The 13,424-nt window shown below is 36.7% G+C and overlaps 1 protein-coding gene across 1 annotated transcript; it reads right to left on the bottom strand.

The window, feature by feature from the left end:
* Window positions 1-8,009: 8,009 nt before the first annotated feature.
* LOC114750448 (keratin-associated protein 5-5-like) lies at window positions 8,010-8,825 on the bottom strand. The gene has a single exon (XM_028939048.1). The coding sequence runs from the start codon at window positions 8,741-8,743 to the stop codon at window positions 8,216-8,218; it is 528 nt and encodes a 175-aa protein (XP_028794881.1). The 5' UTR covers window positions 8,744-8,825; the 3' UTR covers window positions 8,010-8,215.
* Between the last annotated feature and the right edge of the window lie 4,599 nt (window positions 8,826-13,424).

Here is a 13,424-nt window from a genome sequence, read left to right on the forward strand (position 1 = left end):
TCATGATTCTCTCTTTTTTTTTTTTTAAAGTACAATCATCCATGTTCCGCCTCTGCGCAAAACATTGCATTGCTAAATTTTATACGAGACACTTGATCCAAGGGAAATTTAAAAGAGAGATGGTCAATCCATAAATTAAAAGAGATGGATATGAATATCAAATCAGAAACGAATCATTACCTTAATTTCTCAATAGTCAAATCAATCCTCTAGCAAGAAAAAAGAAAGGCACATTATCCTTTATCTCCAATAGAAGGATTAACAAATATGATTAGATTCTCTCTCGCACCAATTACTGCAACCGTATTTTTTACCATGAAATCAGTGCAATGTTGAATGAATTGAAATGTCGTTCATTAACATGGGCAGATTATTTTAGGTATATATATGGGATCTTAAACGAAAAAAAGTAAGAAAATAACGGGCAGAATGAACCAAAAATTTCAGCAATAAATTAACAAAGTGAACCTACTAGCATCTTTTTTTCTTTTAACCTGAAATATAAAATACGAGTATAAACTTGCAATATATTGTTTCTTTTTCAGTCTGCTGTCCGTCAATGGATTCACCAACCCCCTCGGTGCGGACTCCTCGTCGTCCCAGCGGTTCCTGGTCTCATTGTTCTCACCAATTACCCAGTCGGCCTCAAGACAAGCTCCGCCTTATGTGCAGTTACGGTGGACGAATCGTCCCCTGCCCACATGACAGGTCCCTCTGCTACGTCGGCGGTGACACCCGCATCGCAGTGGTCCCTCGCCATTCTTCCCTCACAGAAGTCTGTCTTCGGCTCTCTCGTACTCTCCTCCACGGCCGACCTTTCATCCTCAAGTATCTTCTTCCCGCTGAGGACTTTGACGGTCTCATTTCAATAATCCACGACGAAGACCTCCAGCTGATGATCCAAGAGTTTGATCGTGTAACTGCGGCCTCGCCTCTCATCAAACCTTTGCGTCTGAGGCTGTTCTTGTTCCGTTTTGAGCCAGAGATCACTGCTATTTCAATCCATTACGCCGATCAAGAGTTCGTGGACGCTAGCCATGACTACTCTAGGATTCTCTCTCGGCTCGGGCCAGATGCTTCCGCCGTTGATTGCTCAGCGAAACCTGACGGGTTTCCCAAGAATAACTCCGGCACTGATTTGGAGGCTTTGTGTAATATCCCAAATTTATGGATTGATGAGTAAAGCATGATGAAGGAGAAATTTTTAGAGAAATTGTTGAGATTAAGACCTTTAAAATATGGTCTAAATAATTATAAAGTTAATTTCAAGAATTTAGGACCTATTTTCTTGGAAATTCAAGGAAAAATAGTTAGAGGATAATTTTTGAGCTGAGATTTTTAGGAAAATTATTTCATGGACTAAAGAAGCTAATGGAAGAAAAAAAAATCCATATAAAATATCTAGGTTTGATTTCTAAAATTATCTGATTATCCTGGAAAAATAGAGGAGGATCAAATTGAAGGGAAAATGAAGACCAAAGGGTATAATAGTTAATTCACACCCCCTTACCGACTTACTCCACCGTAATATCTTCTCCCTTCTTATTTTCCCCTGCTGCACGACTGAAACAGAGCAAGAGAGAGTCGGTGGATTAAGGGAAGAACGAGGAAGAAGAGGAGGTGATTGAAGGAGAAGATCGGTTCGTTCAAAGGAGGAAATCAAGCAAGGTAAGCCTTGTGAACATTCTCCTACTCTTCTTTCTCTCAACCGTTGCAACTTTAGAAGAGGAAATGGCAATTTAAAACTCTCGGTTATGGAGGAAAAATCAGTATCTAAATGTAACAAAAGTAGTAAAGTGTAGATAGAGGCTTGATCAAGTAAGTTATGGGGTTGTATATGTTGTTGATTTGCTTTTGGAATGTTTGAACCGAGCCCCTGTTCTGCTTTTCTGGTGTGAACGTTAGGTTTTATGAAAGAGAAGATGAGGTTGTGATGTGTGTGTGTATATATATATGCACGATGGCATGATGTTTACTCTTTCTTTTTCTGAGATTTCGGTGACTGGTTTGGGAGTACACTTGGTATCTGGAAAAATTTTCAGATTTGCTGTTCAATGTAGCGTGATATGTAGGAGAGGAAGAGAGATGATTAAAGCCCAAAGTGACGACATAAGGAATATTTTGGAAGTGTGTATCTGTATGAATATGTTGTGGTTGAAAGTGAAATTGTCGTGTAAGAGAGGTGGGCCCGTTGGATTTAGTGGAAAGGGAGATGGTCAAAAAGTTTATGGATAGATTTATATATATGTGTGGCTGGTTATGCGTGTGAGAATCTGACATTTTTTTAAGCTAGAAATTGATGAAAATTTTGTGGATACGCTAAGAAAGGTTAGCATTGAGTTAATGCTTTAAATATTTATAATTCTGGAAAATTCTACAGATTAGGAAGAGTTGTTGAAATTAATTGAGTACTCATTCTTTAATACATTTTAATGTTGAATATTGATTTGGGAAGGCAAAATCCAGATTTGGGACATTAAAGTAGTGGATAGAATGATGTTTATGAAGCTGGAATTTCAAGAAAGTATGGGGGAAGTGTTGTTACTGTTATAAATATTAAGTAGGATCCTGAAAATATTCCAGGGTACATATTCATTTTTGAAAGAATTGGAATAAATAATCTACTTTACATATACTATATATATGTATATATATATATATTAATCTACCACTCCCTATATAATTTATAGGATTTGATATTTGTTCAAGTCCATTAAGAAGGGAGCCAAGGAAGAAGCAAGGGGAAGTTAGTACGGAAGAAAAAGCAAAAGGTAGTAACTCTTTTCCTTTAATGTGATTGTGCATTGATTGCCACATGCTTGGATGTGCCTTTATGCTGATTGTGCATGAGAACATGTAAGTTGCCTTTGCATAATAATGATTGTCATGACAATATGCGCTGGTTTCCATTTATTTTGGAATGTGGGCGCAATAGATAGCGATTGGCTATATGGGTGTATGGTGTATGTGCATCATTGATTATATTTGGATGCAAGGTGTTGTTCTCTTTGGCCTGTGTAGCATGTTGTTTGTGATCTTGTATGATTACGTGAGGGAAATTTGTTACTACTGGGATTCTTTAGAATCTCACCCCTTCTTCCATGTAATACAGCAAGAGCAAGTACTCCTAAGGGCAAGGGAGTAGTGATCGGTGGAGTTTAAAAGTGCAGGAAGCTGGCGATCATTTGTACATATATATTTTGTTTAAAATGCATCTTATTTTGGAGTAAAGATATATATTGTATATCTATTTTGGTATGTAAATATTCCTCCATAAGGAGATGACTAAGGGCAGATAGATCATAATGACTGCTATTGAAGGAAATGGTCAAATTTTTTGATATAATTATTATTTGGCCTAAAATTATGTGTATCTAATTACGTATCTCGTCGTGTGAGCCAATGGCCAGGGTGTCAAATGTTAAACCCTATTGGCTATAGTTGACTTATCTCAGGATTCGAAGGGCCGGATGGAAATACAAATATATATAATTCCCAGGATGAAACCTGGCTTTTAATGGATCATGATTAAATAGAATAATTCTACTAGTATATAAAGGATAGGTGTTACACTTTGGCTGTGAATTACAACAATAGACAGATGAAGAGTTTGGACGACGTTAATACAGTATCTGACTTACTTGTGGCAGACACATCGCCTTCTGGGTCTCTTTCCTCGTCGCCTTCCATGTTTAGTCTTCCTCCACTTGGAGTCGATGATAGTGGCGGCCGACCGAAGCAAGAAAAGCCCGAGATGGAGGAGCTGTTTGCCCAATTGAACTTTGCTGCGACTGTCATGACGAAGCAAGAAGATGGGTGTGCTGCTTCCTCGGCTGCTTTGGCACCACCAGTGATGGTCCCGTCTCCGTTGCAGCTTGTGCATGCAAGAAACAGTGACGCTTTAAGTTTGCTTTCTCCTTATCCAATTGGGAGGTATATATCAATTTGGGTCTCTTTTATATTGATAGTGGGGCTACTTCTCTTTTTTTAAATCCTCCTTGTGCTTTCTATCACAGTATTTAGGATATTCTTACTTTTCTCTGTCGTATTACGGAAACTGGGGGATAATAACATGAAGGGGTGTATTTGTTTGCATCAACCTGCAGTTATTTGTCAAAGGCTGTTCACTTGCAAGAGCAAGTAAAAGCGGGCCATGCAAATATGAGGAGTGAAATATCTGATACTAGCCCTACAATCCAAAGGGATCAAGTGGAAGAATGCGCATACAGGTTAGGCTCACAAGTGGATCAAAATCATCAAATTGAGCAATTCGTCCATTACGTAGCAATCCCATCCTACTACCCAGTCTATGCAATAACTGTGGCACCTACTCATCCAGATGGGGTATCCTCAGGGCAGCCACGGACAGTAACAGCCCAAAGCGGGCCTCCTTCAACGGTTTACATCAATCCCACTCCAAGTCTTTACACAGCATCAAGTCCTGCAATTCTTCAACCTGCCCAGTTCCGTTGCCCGCTACGTACAGTCTAATACTGCTTTCGCTTTTGCCAGTCATGGCTTTGAATACGACGGTACTGCCACTTTCCAAAAACAAACTAATACTCATTTGCCCCCTCAACTAGCTCTTATAAGTAAGATCAAAAGTAGTATCTGATTATTTTACAGCCGAAAGAATTTTTTGGAAGTCCAAGTATCATATTGTGGAGTGTAAAAAAATGAGATAAAATGTTTAAATATACCAGAAGTATTCATAAAGGAGTAGCCAATACTTGAATTTTTTTCTTTGCTCTTATATACCTTAAAAATTTTATTCCGTAGCACTTTTGTCTCAATCTATTATCTGTTATTAAGTTACATCATTAAAGATACTAATTAAACTGCATAATTTAACAGTCAAATTTAATGACAGATAACAGTTAGAGTATTTTTACTACAAAAATAAAGTTCCAAACATACAAGAGCCAAAAAAATTTAGGTGCTGAATGCTCTTTTATAGATATTGCCAGAATATGTAAACACCTTATCCCGTAGAAATAATTATAAACCATGCTGTATCTCGTACTGCGTCTTAAGTATTTTCCCAGAAAAGATTGAAATCATTAAATTTTATATATAAATTAATGAAAAAAATATGGCGAGATAAACATGATAAAATATTCTAATAAAAGAACACAACTCTAGTATCATGATAGTTGTCGGTGTGAACACTCTTTTGTAATTATAAAATTAATTTGTATAAAATTAAAAAATTAATAATTATAAAAGGTATAAAACTTGTCATGTTTTAAGAACGCAATCTAGCTTATCATATAATCGGAAATACAATCATCTAAATGTATTTGTTTAAAGAAATCGTTGGCAGCTTATCAAAAAAAAAGAAAAAGAAATCTTTGGCAAAATAATCACAACAAAAATATTTTTCACAGAATAACAAAGACAACTTATAGGAAAGTGCATGACTGTCGTGGCGGACAATTCTTTGTTACCGGGGTGATCAAATGTGTTAGAATTAAAACTTCTGATTTACAAAGGGCCTTGAATTCAACAGCATTAAATTACTAATAGAAGAAGAGACTCTACCCGATTTGATTTGGACGTGCACGTGAGATGTGCGCGGGTCATAAAGAAAGGGGGTAATGACTAATGACAGGCTGCTTAGAGGCTTATTAAGAGCTTAATAGTATGAAAGCAAACTAATTAATTCACGTGTTTTTGGGAAGAATTAAAGCCTGCACTTGCATGTAGCACTACAAATAGGGACAGATTAGCAAACCAAAACTTGTTAAGCTTATCCCTCTCCTCTTTATCTATAAATTAAATCTGAGTCCATCCTCAGTCCTTGTCGTCACTATACATCCGCCACCTCCACCGGACTTTGTTTATTATATTGCTCCGGTCCCCACTGAATTATTCATTCTTGTTTTGCAGCAGCAAAGGTAGAGGACAGAAAAGATTAAAGGGAAGACAACAAGAAGGGGAAGAGAGACTGCAAATTAACGAATATGGTTATCATCCCTTGAAGTGAACGTCTCGATCGCTTGTCTCTTATTTTTGCTATTTGAGAGAAGAAATTTAGCATCATGTCCGTACACAAACTTAGTAGTGACAAAGTGACCGGTATTGTATTTGGTGATTAAAAAGAGTGGGCCGGCGGGGCAAGTTGCGTTGTAATAATACACTGATGAGACTAAGATCTCACAATACACAACTCAGCATACAATAATTTAAAAATCAGTAACAGACTCATACTGTGTTAGCCATTTATTTTGAGGAAATAAAACAGACACAAAGGGACAGGCACGGGAGAAATGATGACAGGTAGTTGGTGTGTGGACAATCTTTCGTTGTCAAAACGAGACAATGAAAGCATTGGTTGGCTAATAATGCTGAAAAAACATAATTTTTTTAATTAAAAAAAATAATGGAGCTTGACTTTTGACCATAAAACTCGACGGATGGGCTTTCATTTGATTGGATGAAATATGTCATCCCGGAGGCGCATTTACATTGTTGTCCCAACAGACCCGCCCCTTGACGGATCATTCCAACCACTAACACCCACCCACGTATAAAATCTTATCCTGTTATTTCTTGACTTGACTCAAAAGGGGCCTCAGCCTTTATTTATTTTCAAGGTTATAGGCCTTTAACTAACTAAGATCCCCCCGCCGACCGAAAAAACAAAAGTCAAAGGATTTACTTTTCATTTGTAACTCAATTTAAGAAGTTTGGAACCATCCCTATTAGACGAGCAATGATCATTCTCCACGTACCTAAACCTAATCATATATATATATATATATATATACTCCTCCGATCCTTAATATAAGACCTATTCAACTAATTTAATTAGATTAAGAAAGTTAGGTAAGTTAGTTAATTATAAGAAATATGACATATTTTTTCTAAAACACCATAATTATTTTTCTTAATATTCTCCATTTTTCTTCTACTTGATTATAGTTGAAAGAATATCCATAAGAGTAGTTTAGAAAAAATTAATAAATATGAGAAATAGATCTATAATTAGAACCAAAATCAACTCAATAATTAGGTCATATATTAAGAATTGGAGGAATATATATATGCATATACATATATCTGCTATTTTACTTTTTCAAACGTGTCACATGTTGCCTCCCATTAAACGAAGTAAATGCATCGATTTGTACCTAAATTAATTATCACAGCTATAGGAAAAGGCTAATTGTTTCAATGTATTTCAATGGTGCACACACTGTCATGCAAACGACACATCTATGATCCACAGAAATGACTTGATGTAAACACGTCAAAGTGCGAGCAAGACTTTACATACGAGTCTGTCTTTTTCTATTCAACACACAATATATATATATATATATATATATATTTATATTTAAAAAAATATAATATGGCCATAAACATGAACACACATATTTTCATGTGTAAAACATACATGAGAAAACGCATCTAATTTCTTCTGAGTGATCATGATCCTAACTTTATATGCATGGATGTTTGTTTTTAGTTTACATGTCAATGCCGGGCACATTAATTAGTTTTGTTTTGCGCGTATTTTCACTTTAATTATCGATCATACCGTTCACGATGCTAAAAATACCCTTTTTATCCTCTGTGGTGATAATTAAACGTTATTGAGAATCGGTATCTTTTTTTCCCCCAGCCAAGAGAATGAGTAGATTGCAACTTCAAAAACGAATATTCGAAGACAGATGTGCCTCGGATATTCAAATTAAAGTAAAAAAACGATTCGAAGTTATCAGAAAGGTTTAAAACTAAGGTTTCAACCACACGTTAACTAAAATATTTTGTGGCTAGTTAATTATCCATATCCACTAGCTAGTGGACTAAGTAATTCCGCTAATATGTATTTTCATGATGATTATATAATGTTCCATCTAATACTCCATACATACAAGCGATTCAAATTAACCTCTCCAAGCTCAGGTTCTGACAAGTTTATGAAGCATGAGATTTTGTTGCTGGATATGTATGTCACACGCCTCACGAAAGAAGGGAAGATTATTGATTTTCGCTAGAGGCGATGGTGGATGCGGAAGCAGGCGAATACGCAAACTATACGAATAATGCTTTAATTTATTGAAGGAAGCAGAAATTAAAATGAGTAAAACGACAACAGTAGAGGCAGAAAGAAGCATACATGCAAGTACAGGAAAGTGAAAGGAACAGAAGTGGTTTCTGAATGTGTGGGAAGAGTGAGAATTGGAATGAAAAAAGATTAACGGTGGAGTCACTGGATGGAGCAAGAATCAGACGGTGGAGGATCATAAACGACATTGTAACAATGGGAAGAGAAAGGCTTAGCGCAGCAAGAGGGACATGAGACCCAAGGAGGGCAGTGACCGTAGCAGATCACCGAAACGCACTGACCACCGCACCGGTAGCTGCGGCATCCCGGGCACGGCTTGCACTCACCCCCGCATTTGTGGCTCTCGCACTTGCAGCACGGCTTGCACTTACCGTCGCACCTGTGGCTGTTGCACTTGCAGCAGGGCTTGCACCCACCGTCGCACCTGGGGCTCTGGCACTTGCAGCACGGCTTGCACCCACCGTCGCACCTGGGGCTCTGGCACTTGCAGCACGGCTTGCACCCACCGTCGCACTTGGGGCTGCGGCACCTCACGCAGGGAGGAAGCGGCACCACACACACTGTACAACATTTGGGCTTGCCTTTGTCCTTGTCCTTGTCGTCCTCCTTTTTGGGCTTCACCTCTTCCACCGTCAGCACCGTCACACACCGGAACTTCTTCCTCAGCATCCTGCCCAAGCAAACCGCGTCCACATCTTCCCCGGTCACCACCACTTTATCTTTGCTGTCCCCTTCTATCGCCACCGAAGTCACACCTGCATATATTTATGTTCCGCTTCCAAGTATATATCTAAGTCTATTCATGCTAGTACGTATATTGATCCACGTGACCACACACACACACACACACACCTTTATCATCGAAGCTATTTTCAAGGCCTTGTTCCTGCAACTCTCGCACTCCATTGCCACCTTCACTGTTATTTTTTGCTGCACCCATCCCAGTTTCAACAATAATGAAGTCGCCTTCTTAATGAAATTAATTTCAAGAAACTGAGCAGCAAGCAGTTATAATTAAATAGACCTCACCTTCATGTTCGGACTCCTTCTTGGGGATACTGAATTGCCAATACCGAGTCGTACGTTCTTATTGTGTCGTGCCACGCTTTCGGAAGCGTCTGAAGTCCTCTATATATATATATATATAGGGGAATCAGTACTTCTTCCCTGATGCATCATGCACACTAAGAGACAGATGATATACATATATATTAGTTCAGCTAGGGATTAAACAAGTGACACTTAATCATACTGTCGGTTCTAGGTTATACGCTCTAAAAAATAATTTCGTCCGTGAACTCATTTCATATAAATCATCAAAAGTAAAATCGTGCACGGTATGGATATTACATAATTGAGGGGTGCGTCGTATTTAGTGCTTTCAATCCTAGGTACTGTTAAATCCCCCAGCACGTAGGGTCGTTGACTCAGCCAGCTCAGAGCGTGAGGCATTATCGTCAGCGGTTCATGCCAACCCCAATCACCAACGTGCTCTTGTAATAGTAGTACTTTTGGAAGATTGGTGCACACGCGTCACTTTACTATTCTGCGATTCATTCTGCTGTTCTCTATCATTCATCACAAATCCCTCCTACACGCTGTAAAACTCGAAATAAACAATCGAAAACGAAAATTACTGATATTGAAGGCCGGCATCGTTCCGCTTTGTTGAGATGCATGCATGGGCCTACTATGACATTGACAGCCCTTTTGGACCGTCAACTTAAACAAATATTATTCCCTATCCAATTAGCTGTCATTTTGGTCAGTGCTAAAATATACTCATTACATATATAAACGTACCTACCCTACCCCCCTAATTATTTCACCGCTTCCATCCGTTTTTTTTTGTTTAATGGACCCTATCCATTTTAATTATTCATCAAATCAGAGCAAATTCATGTCACTTTTCTTTCAACTTCAAGTTATATGGCATGCATATTCTGAGTGCGTATATATTTACCGAGTTTTCTAGGATCTTTTTACAGTATTTTGTGTTTCATGGGCCTGAGTGTCATTTTCCTAATTATCAAACAGCAACCGGCTTTGAGTTGGTTTTTCGCAGCCTTATTTTCGTGATTTATTTACCCTTTTACCTTGTTCTTGCTATGAGGGAAATGGAGGGTTGAAAATTTTTTGATGAACTTAATTTCAAAGATCGAAGAGGTGGGATCTTAGAATTTTAATAAAAAAAGATATAAGATAAAAGAGTTGGGGAGGTTGGATTGCCTTTTATTTCAGTGATCTTAATTAAGCAGGATCACCTAATTATGTCCACCGCATTCAATATTCTCCAAAAGAGCACAGTATTGAGTTACATGCATGCATGTGTTCTTATTTCTGGAGACTGGCGGCATAAATTGTCATCAAGAATGAGGGCCACCGGAGAAACTCTCATGTCGGTTGTCCATGTGATGAATATATACAAAATTTAGGTGTCGCCTTAAAGGCTTATTAATTAGACTGGTGAGGAGAGGAGTGTGTACGGTAACCTACACGGCACATAAAATAGGGATACTGTAAATGGTTGTGGATAAGGAAGACGGTACTAGGATGTTGATCTGAGAGTTAAGGGGAAGACGAAAAGAGAAAATGTAATGCGGGTCGGGGAGGAAGGTGCTTCCTGTTTTCGGGTACGATGACATGAAGCCGAAGAAGCCCAACCAACAATGCAAGCACTGGCGTTGGGCCTTTCCATTATTGGGGAAGGCCCATCACAGACACTCTTCCTCCAAAACACCATGCGCATTCGAGTCTCCTGCGGCAGACTAGGGGAGTGTTTGGATAGAAACAAAACCATAGTTTCAGAAGTGCTTTTACGGATTACGAAGTAAATATGTGGAGGAGGTTACCTCGTTTTGCGGAAAAGTGCTTCTGAAACCACGGTTTTGGAGCACCCAAACAGAGTCTAGGACTTCAATGGGGCGTCACGTCTCACGTCTCACGTCTCATAGCCGCACAACAGTTCTCTTTTGTGTAAATAAAAAACTTCTGTTCACCAAAAAAAAAAAAGTTCTCTTTTATTCTGCAACCCCCGATTTTAATTATAAGATTTTGCTTGTATTATAAGACTTTTGTAGTTTGTAACTTTTTTGTCAAAAAAAAAAGTTCTCTTTTATTCTATTACGTATTGCCAGCTTCAACCTGAGGCATTCACAAAAGTAATCTCTCTCTCTCTGCACGTGCGCGCGCACGCGACATGTGTAAATAAAATCGTAAGTACTGTTATTTTATTAATTTTCAAGAAAGCAAACCAATCATTTATCCTACTTTACTCTAAACGCCTCGTATCCTAATTTTGGAGGGTTTGGATAAAAATAAAACTATGAATTTAAAAGTGTTTTTGCCTTATATGAAATAAATATACTCCTCTGGTCCTTAATATAAGACCCATTAAACTAATTTGATTAGATTAAGGAAGTTAGGTAAGTTACTTAATTATAAGAAAAATGACACATTTTTCCTAAAACACCATAATCATCTTTCTTAATACCCTCTCTCCTTCTTCTACTTAATTATGGTTGAGGGAGTATCATAGGGGTAATTTAGAGAAAATTGATAAATATGAGAAATGGTTCTTATATTTAGGACCAAAACTAACTCAAGAATTGGATCTTATATTAAGGACCGGAGGAATATAAAAAAATTTGTCTCGATTTGTGAAAAAAAATTTTAAAAGCACTTCTTGAATAATTCAAACACCCCCTTAATCCTCAGGTGAAAAAAAATTACAAAAATAGGAAACTCTAATAAATAGAAGATAATCTAATAAATATAATTCTACTTCGAATTATTTATTTAAAAGATAATATAAATCATAAATGAAATTAAAAAAAAAAAGATAATCATACAATTCAGTCTAGACTCTAGAATTTCCTAATCTATGATAAATTCAAGATATCTGCTAACAATATCACATTTCATCATTGACCCTCAATTATTATCTGGTCATATTGTATCTGAAAACGCTTTCTCTGCTCATTTTATGCATTCAGAGAATAAATTTTGACGACTATGTCCTCTCGGCCGCTAAAAATTGAAAACAAAAAGATAAAATTATTCTTTCAATCCTTATATAATTTCTATCCGTTTCCAAAGAATTCCTATGCCTTAAAAGCTTCGAAAAAAAGGTCCTCATATAATTGTATTTTCTTAAAAACAAAATAATATGTCTCATTATAATCATTTATGAAAATCTATATTTTCACATAAACGTTCATATATTCTATAGAAACATTATATTCTATGTGTTGGACTGCAGGCCCATTTTCACATATCGACATATATTTTCATCACATCTTTTCCCTTTTACTTTTCTTCTTAGCCCAATTTATGTCTACTTTATATGATAGATTTATGTGTAAGATCCTCTTTTTATCATGTGATCTTTTGATCAAAATCCTTATTGATAACATTTTCTTTTTTAGTTTCATTTTTTCTCTGGTGATATAACTTATTGAGATCTTTTTCTTCCTCTTCGGGTACCTGAATCTCTTCTGGAATTTTACAATTAGTTATATCTTAACACTCTTTTAGAGTACAATCCCCCTTAATACAACTTCTAAGTTGTATGCTCCTCTTTACTCAATATATTTATATTAGAAACCAATTAACCTCTCATTCTTCCAGCTCTTCTCAGCATGTCTTTTTTATTTATACTAATTAGAGTATTTCAGTTGGAATTAGAGATTTAAAATTTTCATTCAGGTTAGTAAAATATTTTGTAGCATTTCATGAATGCAATGTTTGATGAACTTCTGATCCATACTGATATACATGAGGATTTATATTTGATAGTAATAATACATTCCATGCGTTCTCTTTTCCCCGCTACTCAACTTCTCACCCTCATATTCGGAAAAGTTTGTCAAATAACAGTCAACTAATTATATAATATAAGTCTCCAAAATCTATTTGTTTCTTCTAAGAATATTGTTTTGTTCCATTTAGAGACAAACAAAAGAAGGAAGTTCTTGTTCAGCATATGTCCCAACTTTCTTTAAATATCCATCTATGTGCATTGTGGTGGATTGGTAGGAATAAATATTGCACATTTCAATTTTTAGATGGAAAATATCTAGCTCCTGACCAAAAGCTAATTTTATTGGGAAATTTTGTTGCCTTGATGTCTATAAGTATTGCAATACATTAAATCAAATATGCCAACACTAAATAGAAAAATTTATTCTTATAAATGTTGATCAAGCTATTCACGAAGACATAAACAAATAATTTTACTAGATCAGTTTGTTAAACACGCTTTTCAACATTAAAAGCCTGATATATAAATTTGCTTCTAAAATCAAGTGTTTAGGATCACATAGTCCAAATATTTATCTAAACAATCTTG

The sequence above is a fragment of the Neltuma alba genome, unplaced genomic scaffold (genome assembly GCF_004799145.2).
Source record: "Neltuma alba isolate B1F8T4 unplaced genomic scaffold, ASM479914v2 tig00006446_pilon, whole genome shotgun sequence".
NCBI lineage: Eukaryota > Viridiplantae > Streptophyta > Magnoliopsida > Fabales > Fabaceae > Neltuma > Neltuma alba.